The sequence below is a fragment of the Equus caballus genome, chromosome 8 (assembly GCF_041296265.1).
Source record: "Equus caballus isolate H_3958 breed thoroughbred chromosome 8, TB-T2T, whole genome shotgun sequence".
NCBI classification, from domain to species: domain Eukaryota; kingdom Metazoa; phylum Chordata; class Mammalia; order Perissodactyla; family Equidae; genus Equus; species Equus caballus.
Genome location: NC_091691.1, coordinates 84,900,608 through 84,920,831, shown reverse-complemented (window position 1 = coordinate 84,920,831; position 20,224 = coordinate 84,900,608). Strand labels below are relative to the sequence as shown.

General features: G+C 41.6%; 1 protein-coding gene across 3 annotated transcripts in view; it reads left to right on the top strand.

The window, feature by feature from the left end:
* CCBE1 (collagen and calcium binding EGF domains 1) overlaps positions 1–20,224 on the top strand; it is a 237,942-nt gene that overhangs the window by 181,651 nt on the left and 36,067 nt on the right. For 2 of the 3 annotated variants that reach the window (XM_023647906.2, XM_023647907.2), the window contains exon 3: positions 16,611–16,663. In XM_023647906.2, the coding sequence (XP_023503674.1) occupies positions 16,611–16,663 (53 nt within the window). Of the gene's footprint in view, positions 1–11,805; positions 11,938–16,610; positions 16,664–20,224 lie in introns of those variants that run through there. The other variant, XM_070275804.1, reaches the window with a different exon arrangement.

Genomic DNA, 20,224 nt, shown 5'->3' with positions numbered 1-20,224 from the left:
ACCTATTTCTTTTGTTTGCTATTAGCTTGGAGTATCATCTTCCATCCCTTCACTCTGAGCCTGTGTTTGTCTTCATTGCTGAGATGTGCTTCCTGGAGGCAGCATATTGTTGGGTTTTGTTTTTTAATCCATCCCGCCACTCTGTGTCTTTTGACTGGAGAATTCAATCTATTTACGTTTAGAATGAGTATTGGTAATATGAAGCCTTAATACTGCCATTTTATCACTTGTTTCCTGGTTATTCTGTGTTTCCCTTGTTTCTCAACCCATGTATTTTGGACTACCAGTTCAGCTTGGTGGTTCTCTATGATGGTTTTCTCAGTTTTCTCTTGATTTATCTTTTGTGTCTCTGTTCTGATTTTTTGTTTAGTGGTTACTGTGAGGTTTGTATAAAAGATCTCATAGATGGTCCGTTTTCTGATAGCCTCTTATTTCCTTCATCTAAGCAGGTTCCGTCCCTTTCCCCTTCTCCATCTAAGTTATTGTTGTCACAACTTATTCCATTTTGTGTTGTGAGTTTGTTGTTATATAGTTATTTTTGATGTTTTCCTTCCCTTTATCTTTAATGATACAGTTATTTGCTAACCTGTTCTGATTGAGAGCTGCAATTTTCTGATTTTATCTGTGTTTTTATCTTCTTACTCAAGGCTTTGTAAACCCTTTCTTCTTTTTTTTTTCAGGTATGAGGGACTTCTTAATCATTTCGTGTAGGGGGTGAGTGTTGTGGCAATGAACTCCCTCAGCTTTTGTTTATCCAGGAAAGTTTTTATATCTCCATCATATCTAAAGGATATTTTTGCTGGATAGAATATTGTTAGCTGAAAGGTTTTTTCTCTCAGAATTTCAAATATATCATTCCATTCTCTCCTAGCCTGTAAGGTTTCTGCTGAGAAATCCGCTGAAAGCCTGTTAGGAGTTCCTTTGTAAATTATTTTCTTCTGCCTTGCTGCCCTTAATATTTTTTCTTTGTCATTGACTTTTGTCAGTTTTACTAATATATGCCTTGGAGAGAGTCTTTTTACATTGATGTAATTAGGAGTTTATTAGCTTCTTTTACTGGTAATTCCAGCTCCTTCTTCAGGTTTGGGAAATTCTCAGGTATCATTTCTTTGAAAAAGCTCTGTACTCTTTGCTCCCTCCCTTCTTCCTCTGGAATACCTATACTCCTTATGTTGCTTTCCTAATTGAGTCAGCTATTTCTCAGAGAATTTCTTCATTTCTTTTTAGTCTTAGTTCTCTCTTCCTCCTCCATTGGAAGCATTTTTATATTTCTGTCTTCTAAATTGCTAATTTTGTCCTCCATAATATCATCTCTGTTATTTAAGGACTCTGGATTTTTATTTATCTCATTCATTGTGTTTTTCATCTCCAACATTTCTGATTGGTTTTTCTTTATAGTTTCATTCTCTTTTGTTAAGAATTCCCTCTGTTCATTAATTTTATTCATGATTTCATTGAACTGTCTTTCTGAGTTTTCTTGTAACTCACTGAGTTTTTTATGATAGGTATTTTGAATTCTCTGTCATTTAGATTGTAAATTTCTGTGCCTTCAGGATTAATTTCTGGGTGCCTGTCATTTCCTTCTGGTCTGGAGTATTGATTGACCTCTTCATACTGTTTGATGGGGTGGATTTGTGCCTTTGCATAGGGGTAGTATTTGGTCACAGATTCTACCTGCCACTGCTGGGGGGGAAGGGGAAGAAGCCATGTATTCTGAGCCCACTGCGATCCCTGGCAGCTGTACCTGTCCTTTGGAAGCTGTGCTGAAAGTCTGTCTGCATTTGCCTGCTGGCTGCCACTGCTTTACACATGTATGTGCTGGCGCTCTAGCAGGAGTCCCTTGCTCTGGCCTGCCAGCTGGGCTAATGCACCAGTTGGAAGGAGTGGCACTTTTTTTTCGCATGCATGATCCCAGGGGTGCTCCCCCTCTGTCCTCACTGTCTGCCCACCCCCCACCCCCGGGCTGCTTGGCTTGGTGAATACACCCCTGTGATTGCTTAGCCTCCTCGGCGTGGAGCTTTCCTGCAGGGTGGGAGGCAACTCAGAGCAAAGGCATTCCCATGGAAGGCTGACCTCTCTCCCCTCTCCTCTCAGAGCCACATGTGGTCCCACACCCTAGGTTGTTGCCATTCGGGGAGGGAGAAGAGATCCCCTTACCTCCTTCTGCTGCCTCCTGGGGGGGTCCAGCCCCTCCACCTTCAGAGGTATGGCTGCGTGGCTCTCTGAAATTTTTTGTGTTGTGTGAATGTCCTCTGTTGGTTTATGAATGTCCTTTTCATTGTGTCTTAGTGGGGAAAGTCTTAAAGGAAGAGCTCACTCTGCCATGATGCTGGTATCACTCTTATTAACCGTTTTGATTCATCCAGGTCTCCTAAATGTAGAGGCCTGTGTTGCCACTCAGGATCCAATATTAACATCCAAGGACAACTTCTTAGCCTAGACAAGGTGGCTGAGTTGCCAAGCCAGCCCTGGATTCTGGCTCCAGCTTCACCAGTGAACAGTCTGAAACAACTTGCCTAGACTGCCTGAATCTCCCATTCTTCATCACAAAGGGCAGAGCACATATTATTTACTGCAGATAAAGTTGAGTATTTTCAGCCTCAGAAGGCAGAACATGGTAAAGGCCATCAATTTGTTATCATTTCTTGCAAGAAACATTACTGGGGTTACACACTCCTTACTCTCTGTCCATTACTCCTTCCAGTCCCTGATTCCAGAAAATCAGAAATACAGAAAAGGATAAAGAAGGGAAGAATGACCACAGGAGGTCAGAAAAGATAAAACAAAAGTAAAAAAAGAAGAGAAAGAGAAGATAGTCATAATCTGTATAGTTGTAAATACTATCTTGGATAGATTCTTCCCAAGGAAAGAGTTCTAGCCAAGTTTCAATTCACCCAAACTGTTTTGAGCATCTGTGTTCTTTCAGACACTGGACTAGGTGCTCAGGATAACTAAGACTCCTGCCCTAGAGGAGTTCATGGTCAATTAGCGGAGATAGAGTGTGGCATGTATGATGGTAGAAATGTGCGTGTCCTCCTGTGACCGTAAGATTTTCTGTAGAGTTTTCTTTATCATAGAGCCCCAAACTATACCTTGTTGTCAGGGATCAGACTTATTACTCTAAGGCACTTTCTCTTAAAATTTGCAAAAGGGCAAAAAATCATGATAAATGACAGACTTCATAGTAGACTCAATATAGAGAGGTGGGCAGCCTCTCCCTCCTAATTAAATGATGCTTCAGATACGAAGGAGCTTAAGTTGTTTTAAAAGTGGGTATACCTTGCACCAGAAACATCTACTCCTGCACCTTAGAAATCCTTGTTGAGTTTAGCCATGTATTGACTGACATGTGATAAACTCCTGAGCAGCACCACTTGAGCAAATTGTCTAGAGGTCGTTACCACCTGTGAGCACAGGTCCCAGGAGCTGCATTGCTTCCCTGTGGCTCTTGGGCTGTCTTAAAGAACCTACCGCATGTGCCATGTCTGAGAGTCCACCAGACATTCTCATTACTTCCCCGTGTGCTTGCAAAACACTTTCAAGACATCTGCTCACTCACATCAGTGTGTGGAATGATCAGGGACTAATTTCTTAAAACAGTTTCTTCTCATTCATCTCGTTTTTTTCTTTCCCCTGGGGATTGAGGGTATGCCTCTTTTGACCTGTCTTTTTCTCTGATGAGAAAATACTCATATACGGAATATTTCATACTATCAATAATTTTGCATGAAATGGAAAATTATTAACCTGGAGCCAAGGAATTTTTAAAATCAACTTCAATGAAGAATAATTTATATCCAATAAAATGCACCAGTTTTAATTGTACAGCTCAGTGAGTTTTCACAAAGTAAACTTCATGTAACTGCCACCACAGTGAAGAGAGAGAACATTTTCATCACCCCAAGAACCACGGAGTTTTTGAGTTGGCGAAGACCTTAAGCATCACCCTAGCCCAAGGCCACTTTTTTCCAGAGTGGAAAGCAGAGTCCCAGAGTAGGACAGTGGCTTGTCATATAGCCGGTTGGTTGGCTTCTTGGATATCGCTTCTCCAACTGGTCCTTCTGTCCTTTCTCTCTGGCTTCCTTGCTTAGCCCAGTTCTTTCAGGACAACATCTCCCCAAACCATGTCCTTGGCTCATGCCCTCCCCAGGGGTTTTTATCCAATGCTCAGCCTCACCTGTCCCTCTGAAGACATTTCTAGCACACCTCCACCTTTGCCTCGCCCTAAATGTTATGTTCAAACCAAATATAATTGATAACCTTCCAGTCATCTCCAAATTTGTACTATAAAAATCTTTTCTGTAAAAATCTTTGTAACCTGCATTAGTTAATGGTGACCTCATCCTCTAGGCAGCTACACTAAAATAAATCTCTAGTCTTGGACTTCTCTGTTTTTCTTATTCTCTACATCCAGTGTGTTAGGAAATCCTATATAGTCTGCCTCTAAGTTTCTTTAAGATCTGTCCTCATTTTTCAGTTCCTGCTGCCCTATTTTAGACCCCCTTAATCTCTTGCCTGAAATATTTCAGTAGGCTTTTTAACTGCTCTGCCTGCAGTCTCTTCTTTCAAACCTCTCCTCTGGGCCTATGCTGAGGCTCTCTGAGCCACAGATTAAATAAGGTTCAGGCTTACGAGACACGTCCTATAGGTTGTCTGAGGAGATCTTGAACCAAGGACAGAGAATTTTTCCCCAGAGGGAAGCTGCAAATGCAAGACAGAAAAACTGGATTTGGGGCCAGGTTGGTAGGTAGTGAGGGTGGGCGCCCTTTTATGTGCGGCCTGATGCATCTTTCTGGGGCAGGAGCAACTCCAATGGGCCACACATTTCTGCAGCCCATAAAATTGAGTTCATGCTCTTTCCTCTGAGAACACATTGTACTTGTGTGATGATGCTTTTAATGCAGTCTTGTGTTATCCGTAGCTGTGTGTATACATTTCTCCCACGTTGATTGTCTTCAAGGACCAAATACAAACCTGAATCACCTCTGTTATCTCCTGTAACACTCAGTTGAGGGAAGAGGTGGCCTCTGGAGTCCTGTAGCCTGGGTTCATGTCCAGCTCAGCTCCTAATTTGAACAAGTTACTTAAACATTCTGTGCTTCAGTTTTCCCATCTGTAAAAAAGGGTGGTTATGAGAATTAAATAATCTATGGAAAATGCTTGGCTTGGCCTGTAGTAAGCTCTCAATTAAGTGTTGGTTGAATTTAAGTCAAACTTAATGCTTCCAGTTCTTAACTAATCTGAACTGAAATTTGTACTGTGATATTGCATCATTATTTATATAGTTTGGTATCTAAAACAAATAGAAGATTCCTGCTCTCATCTGCAAGTGATTTGGAGGTAGAAATCCCACTTCAGTGTTGTATGAATTTCTCCCTCCGGTGACTTAGACCTGAATTACTATCAGTTGTATTTCGTTTTCCATAAGAGTTTTATGCATGTGAGGAATGAGATATGTTTGTCACATTCTGATTAATTAACCTAAGAAAGAAGATCTAAGATTGGATCCGTTCTTTCAAAGTCATTACAAGGAAGACTCTCTAAGACTTCCTCATTTAATGCCCAAGTAGCTGGCCTGTGGGTGAAAATCTGAATCAGCAAATTGTATTTACATGTTCCTGTACTGAGCTCTTTCTGGAAATGCCTCATTTACAGGGTGAAGTGCAGGAAAGGGGCTGAGTGCCAGTGAATCTCTTCCCACTGTGTGGAGAGGAGAATGGCAGCCCTGTCAAAGCAGGGAGTTCTTCAGCTTTGGATAATTTACAAGCAAGGTTCCACACATTTATATGTCAAGGATCAGCATTTCATAAGCCTCAGGAGCTCCAGGCTCAGTTGTTACTTGAGCAAAATAAAAGGCCAGGTCTTCTCCAGGCCCCTCTGGCTTACCAACCTTACATTTCAGTAGCCTTTCTCCCAGGGATTAATTTCCTTCAGTTATTTTAGCTGTGGGGCTGTATTAGGTTCCTATAACTGAAACCAAAAGTAATAGCTTGAACAAGATGGAAGTTTGTTTCTCTTATACAAAACTGTCAGGCATCCTTAGCTCGTATGGTAGCTGGACAGCATCGTGGACTCAGCTCCTTGTATGTTGACCCACCCATCGCTGAGGTGTTGATCTCATCATCTAACATGGCTCACCACCATCATGTTCACATTCCCACTCATGGGGAGGTGAAAGGGGGGCGGGTATGTGTCCCTTCCATTTAAGGGTGGCACCTGAAAGTTGCACACACCACAGCTACTGACATCCCGTTGGCCAGGCTTATTCGCTAGGCCTTACCTGGTGGATGACAGCTGGGAAATATTTCCATTTTTCTGGGTGGTTGTGTACCCAGCTATAATCTAGGTTTTTGTTATAGTAGATAAAAAGGGAAAGTAGGTACGGGGGAACAGCTAGCTGTCTCTGCCACAGTAATGACCTTCAGAAAAGGCAGCCATTGTGGGCAATTTGGGGAGTTAGTAAGAAAAAAATAGAAGGTGATATTTTAAAACAGACTTGTGGATTATTTGCCTTTGAGCCCTGGCTCAGTTAAGGATGCTATTCTATTCCACTTTGGTAGTCAGAAATTAATCTTTTCTATTAGTTTTTAAATGCAATGTTTTCTCATTATAAAAGGAATACTTGGTAATGATAGAAAACTTGGAAGATACGAGCAAGCAAAGCGAAGGCAATTAAGATGCTCGCAAGTTTGCAGGTTAGGAGTCACAAGCAGAGAGGTGAGAGTTGAAATCCTGAGGCTGGATCCACCCTTTGGAGGAGAACGGAGTTGAGGAAACAATGGCTGAGCTGCAGAGAGAACCCAGAGTGGGAGGAGAAGGCAGAGGAGCTGGCAGGAGACTTCCAGGGGTACCTCGGTGGCCACAGTAGATGACTTGTTGTATGGCTCAGTTTATAAATACGATGCTTGAAGATAGGATTTTCTTGATGAAGGCCATTGTAGCGTATTATTAATAACCATTCAGGTGTTCCTGGAATGCTTAGAGAGTTAAGGATAGAATCAAAATAAACCAGTGACTAGGACTTTGGGTCCCACGATGTCCCTGCATATGGTGAACCATAGTGGTGCAAGGATGTCTCCATTTTCCATGCACTGTCCATGGATGATGACCCAGAGGGTAAGACATGATTCACAGCTCTCAGTACTTCTGAAGATTAGCAACCATGGGAATAAACGTGAGCCCAGATTTATTGGTTTAAATGTGTCTCACAAATGGAGAAACTTGCTCTATTAACATTCTAAGGCAGACTCCTACTAAACCGGTTATTTGAGGTGAAAAAAGTAAGAATGAACATTCTACTAAATGTTACACTAAATCTTGAAAGCAGTTTCTTAATGAATACCATATATTGGTTCCAGGTGACTTGATCAAAAGCAGTTTGGCTGAAATCTACTTGGCCAAGTTTGTCCAAAATGTAAATCATCAGTTTCTAGGTGAAGTAAATCCTGATGGGGGCCTGTGTGCAGTTACGCTTAAACGTGCTCATGAACATTACTCCTTAACCAACTTTCAAAACCGAAAGTTTCTGAAACTGTTGCCAAGCCTGGTGTTAGAAATATACCAAAACACCCTGAAAATCCCTAAAGATCCCTTTATTTTGTTACAATATTTCTTATCTCTTATTACAAAATCAGTATGTGCTCCGTACATAAAAATCAGAAAACACACAAAAAAGAACATAAGGTACATTTTTTATCTCACCCACATAAAGAGAACCACAAATACCCAGCCTAATCTTTGTTTTTTAATGTAAAAATATCTCCCTACATATAGAGAGAGAATTTTATTTTGCTTTTTGCAAAGATAATACCAAACTCCCTTTTTCAATGTGTTAAATTTTGTGCGTGTGTGTTTCAAAAATGATCAACTTCTCATCTGAATTAGGGAGAGGCAGCCTGCGAACAAGACAATGAGGGTTGATGAGATAGAAAACTCGTTTGAGGTTGCAAGGAAGGATGAAAAAGCTGTGTGGGAAGAAGCTGGAGTGTCCAACATTGGCACAGTTGCAGAAGGGAAGTTGATCCCAGTTCTTGTCTCCAGAACCCCTCTGTGCTCCGGCCGGCCCTCGGCAGAGACCCCTGACCCTGAGTCTGAGGAACGCTGACATGCAAGGGAGATGGGAGGAGCTGAAAGAAACGTCGTGTGAAGGTGCCCGCACACCTCAGTTCTCAGCCCTGCAGCCTAGGCTGTTGTCCATGCGTCCCATGTGCTCCTGAGCCAGCTTTGAGTAAACAGTAGGAGAGCCAGTTATGTGCATTTCATCGCTGAGAACGGATGTTGCGCTCATCATAGGAAGGTTGAATGCTCAGGAGCCTGAGAGGGTTTCACTTCTGCTATCTGATAAAATCGTCTGTAAGCAGGAGAGACCACAGAAAAAAATATGACCAAGATACCAGCCCTTGTATTGTATCAGTCAGCACCGGCTGCTTCTCCCTTACAAGCCAACAGGGAGTCAACTGTGGTGGGGCTGCTGATGTCCTGACGCTCCCCCCTTCAACACTCCAGGGTCCTTGAAGATGGGCGTCCGTGCGGGGACATGGCAGGAAAACCAGTACATTTCTTTCTACATTTTCTGCTGGACTTAATGTTTGTCAGCACTGTACTAAGGTCTGACTGCATTTTAACTCGCTGAACGCTCACACCAAGCCAGTGAGATAGGGGCCCACGGATGGGGACATCAAGTTAGAGGGACTTTAAGTCGCTTATCTAAGGTCCCACAGCTGGAAAGCAGCACAGCCTGTATTCAAACCCAGAAGGTACATCTCCAAGGCCCAGGACTCGAACCACCGACTTCGCTGCCTTTTGTCTAGATGCGTGATGTTTGTTGAATGAATAAATTATCATCATTTGCAGCCTTGTAGCGATAAATACCTTCTTCTTGTTACCTTAGCCCTATCTAAGAATAACCCTCCCACACACACTTCTTAATTTTTTTCTATAATTCACACAGCTAAAACCCAGATGATACCATGACCAGGGTGTGACTGGTTAGAGGAGTGACTCCAGCATCGTTCCTTCCTCATTTGACCTTTTTGCGTATGTGTGGTAAAATATGCATAACTTAAAATTTACCATTTTAACCATTCTTAGGTGTATAGTTCAGTGACGTTAGTACATTCACATTGTTGTGCAACCATCACCACCATCCATCTTCAGAACTTTATCTTCCCAAAGTGGCACTCTGTCCCCGTTAAACAACAACACCGCCCTCCCCCAGCCCCGGGCAACCACCATTCTACTTTGTCTATGATTAAGTGGAATCGTGTACTATTTGTCCTTTTTTGTGATTTCACTTAGCATAATGTTTTCAAGGTTCACCCATATTGTAGCCTGTGTCAGAATTTCCTTCCTTTTTAAGGACGAATAATCTTCCATTGTAAATATATGCCACATTTGGTTTATCTGTTCATCTGTTGATGGGCGTTTGGGTTGTTTCTACCTTTGGCTATCGTGAATGATGCTCTTTGAACAAATATCTGTCGGAGTCTACTGTCCATTCTTTTGAGTATGTACCCAGAAGTGGAATTGCTGGATTATGTGGTAACTCTATTTTTAATTTTTTGAGGAACCACCAAACTGTTTTCCTCATTTGATCTTGACCATCAGTAATTGTGTGTATAAGAACAGGGTATAGCTAACGTACTCCTTAAGAGTCTCTTAACGTTGTCATTGAGATTTATCAGTAAAGCCTTATATAGAGAGGAATAAATAGGTAGGTTTGTTTTGTTTTTTAGTTTTCCTTTACTGATTGCTGTAGTAAATGTGATTATTGCATTTGCCTGGAGGAGCACTTTCTGGTTAAAAGGCTGAAGCCAAGCATGCCTAGATGGGAGGTGAGTCACTTTACTGGGTTCAGTTCTCAGGGCATCTGGTGTAAAAGGAATTCTTGGAGCTCACGCGAAGCCATGCAAAGCTCAGTAAAAGTTTCAGCAAGGCAGGAAGATTGAAAGGAAGAGAGGAAAGCTTCCTCCCTCTGCAGAGCTTTACAAAGAAATTCAGGCCCGCTTTTAAATCCTCAGCCCTTTAATATCAGCCCCCAGGGACTCGTGTTCTGTGTTCTTCCTGGCGGAAGTTTCTTATGGACTCCCGTCTCAGGCATGCCACAGCGTGGTTGGAATTGTGAAAATAAATCATGCCAACTGGGTTCCACAGTGTCCTAATCTCATCTGTCTTCATTTAGGACTGACTAGCTGTGAGAAAGCCACCATCCCTTTGTCTTTAGAAGCCATCACCGGGAGGGCTTCCTTGTTTGAGGATGAAATATTAAATCGAAGAGGTTCTTTAAAAAACCTTTGGAAACTCTGTGTGCCTGGGCAGGATTATCTACTCTGGGCACGTTCTACTGGGTTCTCTGGCGTGGTGTCCCAGTCTTGAACTTCTTGGGTAGAGTTTGCCAAAAGGATATACCATCTGCTCCCTGTGGCAGTAGGCAAAGGGTATCAGGGTAGCTGCTTGGGGCTTGGGAGGGGCCTGGAAGTCCAGCTTGCTGTCTTCTGGCCTCCACTTTCCTCAATACCCGGTGTATCCATTTCAAGGCTTGCTGAGGCTCTCTGGGAGGAGTTGGCTTGCTTCTTCTCCATGGTAACCTCCTCTGGAGGCATTTACGTTGGAAGTTGCTCCACTCTGCAAAATCACTTCCAATCCTTCCTTCCCCAGGCCATGTTCACCTACTGGGATTCAGAGTTTGAGAGATCTCCTAAATCCGTGGGATATGAGCTTGCATTTTTATCTCGTGTTCTCATTATTTGGGGTTCTTCTGCGAGAGAAGAAGAGGACAGAAATACTACTTTTCCATCATCTGGAAATGAGAACTTGTTCTCCCTCCCCTCTCGGTCTCTTTTTGTTCTTGGAAGAAGAGGTGACATCTGCCATTGAATAAGAAGTGGAAGAGAGATGAGTCATAAGATGAAAACATCTGGGTAGAGTTGCTGTTGCTGTTTGCTTGCTGTGTTCATAAAGCTGCAGCAAGAACACTGTTCTGACCCCAAACCGGGCCCCATGCGAGGCACCTTTATTATATTATCTGTCGTCCTTGTGATAACCCTCTAAAGCAAATATTGTTATTCATATTTTGTCCATGAGGAGTCTGAAGTTCAGCAAGTTTAAGAAATGAGTCCAAGGTCACACCCTGAGCTCTTTAAATGACAGAGCCAGAATTATAAACCAGACTTGCCTGACCTCAAAGCCATTGCTCCATCCACTACACATATCTTGGCACCAACTCTAAAATACTCTAAAAAATGCAGTTCCATCTCATTCTTTAAAAAAATCTGATATATCTGCTGCCTGTCTAGGGAGGTCTGCAAAGGAAACCCCAAGTAAATCTTAGGAAAATTTACTGTTGCCTTGGAGCAAGTGTTGAAATATTTCTTGCCTACTAACTCCCTTGACCTTTCCAGGTTCTTTCTAGGCCTCTAATTCTGTAGGCGGATTTTTTTTTTAAATTATTTTCTAGAACCTGATAACTAACAGTCAGCAGACAGTTGGATGATAGTATCTCTATCTTTGTTTTCCTGATGTAGTTTTCCCTTCCAAAAGCTCTCGCACACACTTGGTTGGTGGGATATATTTCTGGCTGTACTATTTTTATTTATGATTTTTTTGTGTGTTAATACTCAGGGGCACCCAAGGGAAACCTCCACAGACTTTCCTGATTGCCAGATGTCGCCCTTTCTATGTAACAACCATCTAATCACCACTTCCCTTTGCCAAGAAATGAGAAAAGTATTTCCATTTGGAAAACCAAGCTATGACATGTGAAGCGTATTAAGGACTGCCTCCTCTGAATCCACATGAGCTTTCCCCATCTTAGTTTGTTTTTCTTCAAGATAAAAACCACACAGCCGTGTTTGTAGTGAGGTCTAACGAGTGTCCGTGCTGGCATAACAAGGCAATTTCACTTGGGTTGTCTCAGCTTCATTATACGTAAATTATGGTGTAAGTAATCTTTCAAAAGGTATGATGTGTGCAGCCAGTGTTTATTTTTTTAATACTTCGGAATATTTCATTGTTTATTTTAAATGGTGATTTATGATTGGGTGTTTAACATGCAAAATAATGCTTTATCTGCAGGAACTCTGGGGAAGAGGGGCGGGGGGTGGGGGTTACGGTGGATCTCCTTCCCTGGAGCAGAGAGCTGATGTTAGTTATGCAATTAAGAAAAAACAGTCAAGGGGAATTTCATTCTTAGCTGAGCAGGAATTTAAATAAAGCATGCCCACCCCAAAGTTCAGCTCTTCTGACAGAGCTCCGTAGCCTTTTGAAAGCATATCAAATCACCATGTTATCATTTTAATTTCATAGAAAGGTAAATGACAGGTTGCTTTTGGCTCCACTTTGTGGACAATTCTGAGCCCTTGAAATGTTCACAAAAGTCAGAATGCCAAGTTTAACCTCTTGGATGTGGAAAGAAAGATTGTAAAGATTGCATCCATTTCGTGAACTTTAAAATGCCATCGAACATCTCAGAGGCTATACCTTAGCTGCACCATTTAAATAGAAACAGACAAATAGAACCATATGTTTAAATGTGGTGTTACCCTTGAGACATGAGTATCAAAAACACATGTTTTTCCTCCTCCATCCAACTTTCTCATGAATCAGTCAGTTTCAGATCATCTGGTGCACAGGTCTTTTTCTAATAGTTTTCTGTAGGACAGCTTCAAGTAATACAGTAAGTAAGACCCGTAAAATTTTAATGAATACTCTATTAAGCCAGTTTTCTTTTTGGTTGTTAGGAACTTGGACTTTCTTAAACCGTAGAAAACTAGGCACAGTTTGTTTCATTGAATCTAAAGGTAGATCCTCTACTCTGTTAGAAGTAATAATAATCATAAAATTATGCCCCACGGGCTTCTCTTAGCATGTAAAATTATAATGCCGTTGGAGATGTTGGGAAATTAGTGGGAAAACTCTGGATGTTGCCACGCATCATTCGTATCGGTAAATTACATATATCTGTATATCTACTCATATATATCCTTCTAATATAAAATACGCTGAAGAAAGATTCAAAATGATCTATGTTGAGTAGACAAGTACAGGTAGGCAAATGTGCTCTCTGCAGGGGGGGGACCCTTAGCTATTTCATTCAAGTCTGTTTCGGGAGCATCCCGAATGCCACTGTTTTTTATAATGGAAGCCCACTTACTGTGATTTTGAAGTAAGATTATCTACCACAGCTGGACTGCACGTGAGAGATGTTGCAGGGAGGCATCAGGTGGTGGTGGTGTACCTGATTGGTACCTGATTGTATCTCAGAATGTTCTCTTACCAGATGTGATGTTTATAAGTTGTATACATTTTTAGTAAATTTCATATAAAACTTATAAATGATGGATTTAATAAAATTTTTATAAATTGCAAAAGCCTTAGGAAGAAGTTGCTGGAGTTTCTGCTGTGGGTAGTAATCTACTTAGCAGACCAGTTCACAGAAATTGATTTGACCTATAATATAGTTAGATTATACTAATTTGCAGATGTAGAAAATAATGCTGTTAAATTATTTTTTACTATATGATGGAAACAATACATTCAAGGGTATCAAATTCTTCTTAAACAGACAGAAACCCTTTTTTAACCTGGTTGAAGGTTCTGACCATTTGTTGAAGGTGGGAACTTGCTTTAGGACACAAATAATGGCTGATTTCTCAAGTCAGTGGTTTGTGCCCCTGTATCCACTATAACATACAAATGCTGTGTTCACACAGGTGGTGTGATAGGCTGCAGGTGATGTGCAATTCCGAGCTGGTGCACCGTATTTGACTAGTCCCTTTCTCTTCCACGTAGAATGCATATCCAAATGCAAATGTGAGTGATATTGCACCGGGAATAACTTTGAATCTGATTTCTCTTATGGTTATAAGGAAATAGTTTTTTTAAATGATAGCTTAACCACTGTAGTCAACTCACTAGAAATACCTTGGGGTATATTCTTGAGGTTTGCAGATTCACTGGACCCTGGTTAATTCCTGGCTTCTGAGTTAACACATGCTGATGTGGGCAGTGGTAAAGGGAAGCTTATAAGGAAACAGCTAGGAGAGAAGGGAAGGGGAAAGTAATGGAGGCTGGAGAGATGGAGAGTAAAGGGAATGTTTGCTCCAGTGGAAATGTCACTGTGGTACTCTTTCCCACACAATGGAGAAACTTTGTAACCATTTAGGTCCATTTACCCTCTGCTGTTTTTTATTCTACAGTTGTTATACTTATTGCGTCTACACACATTATGAACCCTACTTACCATTTATAATGCTCTTCATTCCTTCCTAAAGATTCAAGTTTCCCTGTGGTATACCCTTTTAGCCTGAAGAACTCTGTTGAGTGTTTCTTGTGCAGGTCTGCCAGTGATGAATTCTTTTATCTGAAATATCTTTATTCACCTTCAGTCCTAAAACATATTTTCACTGGATATAGGATTCTGGGTTGACGGCGTTGTTTGTTTTCTTAGAGTTTAAAAGATGTCATATCATTGTTTCTGGTTATTGTAGTTTTTGATGAGAAGCCCGTGGTCATTCAAATCATCCTTTCCTTGTATATAATGTGTAATTTTCTGTCTGCTTTCGAGATTTCCTCTTTGGTTTTCGGCAGTGTGACTATGATGTCTCTAGACTTTTTTTTGTATGTGTGTGTATTTAACCTGTTTGGAGTGTGCTGTAAATTTATATCTGTTACTAAATTTGGGATGTTTCAACCATTTTTGCGAATATTTTTTTCTGCTCCATTCTCTCTCCTCTCCTTCTGGAACTCCAGACACCATACCGTAGACCTCCTGAAACCATCTCACTAGTCCCTGAGGTGTGGTTCTTTTTTTAAATCATTTTTTTCTCTCTGCTTTAAGTTGGATAATTTCTATGCATGTGTCTTCAAATTCACTCCACATCATACAACTCCATTCTGCAGTTAAACCCATCAGCAAGATGGGTTTTTTTTAAATTTCAGATATATTTTCCAGTTCTTGAATTTTCGTTTTGTTCTTTCTGTAGTTTTTATTTCTCTGCTGAATTTTCCTACTTTTTCATTCATTACAAGTGTTATTTTCCTTTATCTCATTGAACATAGTTGTGATAGCTGCTCTAAAGTTTTTCTCCAATAATTCCAAAGGTTTTCTTGGAATTGACACCATCGACAGTCTTCCCCTTGAGAATGGCTCACATTTGTACATGTTACATTGTGGAGACGCTGGATTCTGTTATGTTCATCCAAAGAGTGTCGATATTTTTCTTTTAGCAGGCAGTTAACTTGTGGTCTTTGGCCCGCGGTAGGTGGCAGCTGAAGTCCTCATTCTCTAGCTGGGCTGCTGCGGGTCCATCCTCACACACATGGTGCAGGGCTTACCAGAACTTGGGCAGGGTTTATACAGGGTTTGGGTCTCTCCTTCTTGAGCGCTGTCCTTTTCAGGATGCCTTCTTAACTTCTCAGGTCTCTGGTTGCCAAGGTTTTGTCCTCCGTTTGATCAAGCCAAAAAAATACCCAAATTTTCCCTGAGTTTTAGCTTCCCACCCCACATGCACCTGTGCTCTGCGCTCAGGCTAAAGCCCTGAAAAGCAGCTGACTTACCCTGTGTTGGTCCCTTGTTCAAAATTTCATCTCTCCTCCTAATCGGCCTGCTTTTATTCACTCTCCAGAACCTTCAGGCAGTCGTTGGCTTCTATTTGGTCTGGAGTTTATGTTGGTTAGGAGCTCAGAACTCCATACCAGACATAATCTTTCCAGTGGAGGTTTGCGTTTTGAACTCATGGCACCATTTCTCTACCTCAGGCAGAGATGTTAGTCTTGGGTATTTATGTTAGGAATTGCCTGTTGGCTGTTTCTTAAATTCAGATAATTTAGGTACCCTTCAGTACCTTATGTGTTACAGGTATTTAAAAAAAAAAAAAAGCACTTGAATGGAGTCAGAATGCTTGGGTTCCAGCCCCAAGCTTGATGATAGTTTTGTTGTTAGTGCCCTCGAGTCAATTCTGACTGCTGACAACCCTGTGGGCAGCAGAGCGGAACCCTGCCTGATCTTTTCGCTCATCCTCTCATCTTCTGGTGCTGAATCAGACAATGCTTTGCTGCTGTTCACAGGGTTTTCATGGCCAATTTTATTTTTCAGAAGTGGTGGCCAGGTCCTTCTTTCTGTTGATGATAATTAGCTGCCTAATTATCATTATATTGTAATTAGAAACCATTATGTTATAATTATCCAATTATTATTATATTTTGCTAATTGTTATCATAATTAGCAAGTCATGTGAATGCTTGGCCTGTAGGATGAGGGGCCCGGCCAGCCTCAAAGGTCCTTTTCCTGCTTATATCCCATAGGCCTCTAATTATCTCAGTATTTTGAAGTCTCCAAGTTAATTGGCTTTGTAGGATTCAAAGGATTAATTTCATGTAAAATGTGGTGAAAAGGATATCCTGCTATTGGAAGACGGTATGGTCATGTGGTATTGATAATATTTTTCCTTTTTATGTCAGATTCCTTTAAAAATACTCCATCCCCACTTTCCCTTATGCCCCAGTTTTTCCTGGGCACAAGTTATTTCATTCAAAACCAATAACGGAAAAGCACTATATTTTCAATCTAACCTATCACATTCAAAATGTGCTTTTGTTTGTTTGTCTCTTAGGAAAAAGTGCTGCAAGGGGTATAAATTTGTTCTTGGACAGTGCATCCCAGAAGGTAGGTAGTATAAAAGATGATGTGTTCTCACCTTATCCATGACTAATCATGAGGTGTCTATAGAGTTCAGATGTATGTGGAGTGTATGTGTGTTACCTGTGTGTGTGATTTCTATTTTTTGGCAGCAAGTTCTTCTAATGCCAGTTTGGTTACATGTAGCGTACTCTATCTAAATCATTACACATCATGTACACATGCATTGAGGAATTCTCATATTTCAGTTTTTATGCTGGAGAGGCTACCACCTGCTTTTCATGAGCTAACTCGAAGCCCCTTCATATGATCATCAGCAAACACCACACTCAGCCCAGCACTGAGGAGACACAGCCGTGTGAGACGTGGACCTGGCCCTCGGGGTGCACCCTCTCGAGCTGGTGACATGGGATGTGGATAGCCTGGAATCAGAGAGCTCTGGGTTTTAATCATGCCTCCCCATTGCCTTAGTCCATTTGGGCTGCTATAACAAAAATGCCATAGACTGGGTGGCTTAAACACAGGCATCTCTCCCTCCCAGTTCTAGAGGCTGGGAAGTCCAAAACCAAGGCATCCGAAGATTTAGTGTTTAGTGAGATCTTCCTGGTTCACAGACAGCCATGTTCTTACTGTGTCCTCACAATGCAGAAGGGGTGAGGGAGCTCGCTGGGGCCTCTTTTATAAGGGCACTAATTTTATTTATGAGGGCTTCTCCTTCATCTCCCAAGGGCCCCACCTCTTAACACCATCACATTGGGGGTTAAGATTTCAACATATGAATTTCAGGAGGACACAAACATTCAGTCCATAACATACATCCCACTAGCTATGACCTTGGGCAAGTTACTTCCTAAAGCTTAGTTTTTGCAGGAAAGTATTAATACTTGACTCAAATGGTTGTTTTCAGAATATTACCACATGTAAAGTACTTGGAACAGAGGCTGGCTCTTATTAAGTGCTTGATAAATGGTGGCTGCTGTTATTAATAGTAACTGCAATATGTCAATAGAGGCACTCAGTGCGGCAAGTGTTTCAGGAGACGCATAGCACAGAGGAGCAGGGCAGTCAGAGGTCTCAAGAAGGCGCTAGATTGTCAAGGAAGGCTGCCCAGGACTTAGACAAGTAGAAGGAAGAGAGCTGCAAAGGATTCCAGGCAGAGCACACAGAAGACACTAGGAACTATTTGAAGAGCATGAGGTTGGTCCGCCCAGGGCTGGGGAGAGGTGAGTGGGGAATATGAGAGAGTTTTCTTCGCTGTTGCCCAAGAAGCTAGGTCTCTACAAAGGACCTGGAGCCCAGCCAAGCTAATTCATGCTGCATTATCTCATCGAGAGCAATTGCTTTATCAGTTAGAAATACATGAATCCCTCTTGTGCATTGCTTTCTTTGGTGGAAGGATGGAAGAGTTCATTAAGCCAGAGCTGACCTTTGGGAAAGCTGCTCTAGGAAGGTTGGTTAGGAAATCGCTTCATATATGATGGTTTATGTGGCCTTGGGTCTCTCCAAGACTGACTCTCTCACGACCAGCCAATTCCATCGGTTAGAGCTTGGCGGGAAAAACCACAAAGGTCAAAAAATTGCATTCTTTTATAAGCTGACTTTTCTCAGTTCTTTATATTTCAGATGTGTCCTTTATATTTCAATTTGGCAGATACTGAAAGAAAATTGAGGCCAATCAATTTAAGATCCCAGCTAAGGACCTTGCTCAACCTAGTTAAAAACACATCACGTGGATGCCACATGCCTAAAGTTTCTTTAAACGTTAGGCATTGTGGTTTCAAACATCCAGCCTAAAATCGGTCTCCTTCACCCCACGGTGAGCCTGGAGCACCTGTGGTTAAGGTGCCCAAGACCCGAGTATTTCCAGGAAGGGTGTCAAGTGCTGAAAGTTACTTTGCCATAACTAACTGTCTACTCGATTGCTTTTCACCAGAACACTTTTTCAAGTTGATTTGTTTTAATCTGTGGAAATAAGTCAGAGTGTGAGTGTGTGTTTTTTACTAAAGATATCTTTAGTCGTAAAGGTTTCTGTTACCCAAAAATGCAAAGCATAAATGTAGGATTTCAGAAAAAGTGGTGTATTCATCAGGATTCTCCAGAGAGATTTATTTTAAGGAATTGGCTCAAGAGATCATGGAGGCAGGCAAGTCCAAAATCTGCAGGGTAGGCTAACAGGCTGGAGACCCAGGGAAGAGCCACAGTTTGAGTCTGAAGGCCATCTACTGGCAGAATTCTCTCTTTATCAGGCGAGGTCTGTCTTTTTTCTATTAAGGCCTTCAGCTGATTAGATGAGGCCCACCCACGTTATGGGGAGTAATCTGCTTTATGTTACTCAAAGTCCACTGATTTAAATGTTAACCTCATCTAAAAAATATCTTCACAGAAACATTTAGAAAAATGGTTGGCCAAATATTTGGGTACTATGCCCTAGCCAAGTTGACACATAAAATTAACCATCACAGATAGTACAAAAAGACTAGAATTTCTAAAAAAGAATTCTAACTGAGTAGAAGCTACAGTTTAAAAGAAGGTTGTTGCCTTATATTTGTTGCTCTATGTCAAAGGTCAGCAACCTGTGGCCTTTGGGCCCAATCTGGCCCACCGCCTGTTTTTGTAAATAAAGTTTTATTGGAACACAGCCATACCCATTCACTTAAATATTGTCTATGGCTGCTTTTGCCCCACAGCAGCAGAGTTGCAACAAAAGCCTGCAAAGCCAAAAATATTCTCTGGCCCCTTTATAGAATAAGTTTGAAACTCCCTGCTGTAAGTGTTATCTTGATTGGCCGGGCAAGAGGGTAAGCTGATTTGTTGTAGTTCACTGATTATTAATTGAGTACACACTGTAAGAAGAGAGCGGTGCTGGTTACTCCAGGGAACACAGTTCCTGCCAGATACCAACCAATTATGAGAACACTAGTGATAAAAGAAGCAGAAGAGCAGGAAAAGCTTTTATTACGTGTCAGTTGTTGTACTTAATGCATCTTCCAATTTAATCTTCGTAAAAGCACCATGAAGTCCATGTTACTGTTATCTCTATTTTATAGGCAAGGAAAGTGAGGCTTAAAGACCCCAAAGTCGCAGGGATAGTGGCAGAGTTGGGAGGCTTGGCTCCAGAACCTGTACTGTCCACCAAAATGCTTCATGCCTGCAAGAGTAGAGCCTGGCACAGAAGTGGCATTCAATAAACATGGCAGAGTTCTGAGCAGGAGAAGTATAGAGTCCCATGGGGTTGACAGGATGGGGAAACCAAACTGTTGAGGAGTCCAAGGAAGGCTTCTGGAAGGAGTGCCGTTTGCATTGGCACATGAGAAAGTAGATAGGGTATCAATGGTTATAAAGTGTTGAGCGTAAGAGTGGGGGAGCTGGGTGGACATTACAAGAAGTAAAAACAGAATAAACAGAAGCCATGGATGTGATAAGGGGTGACAGGAAAGATAAGAAGCCATGGATATGATAAGGGGTGACAGGAAAGATAAGCCATGGGTGTGATAAGGGGTGGCAGGAAAGAGAGTATAGTCTTACTGAAGTATAAGGAACTCACAGATGAATCTTGAAGTTGGAAGTGTAGTCTCAAGGGATATAATG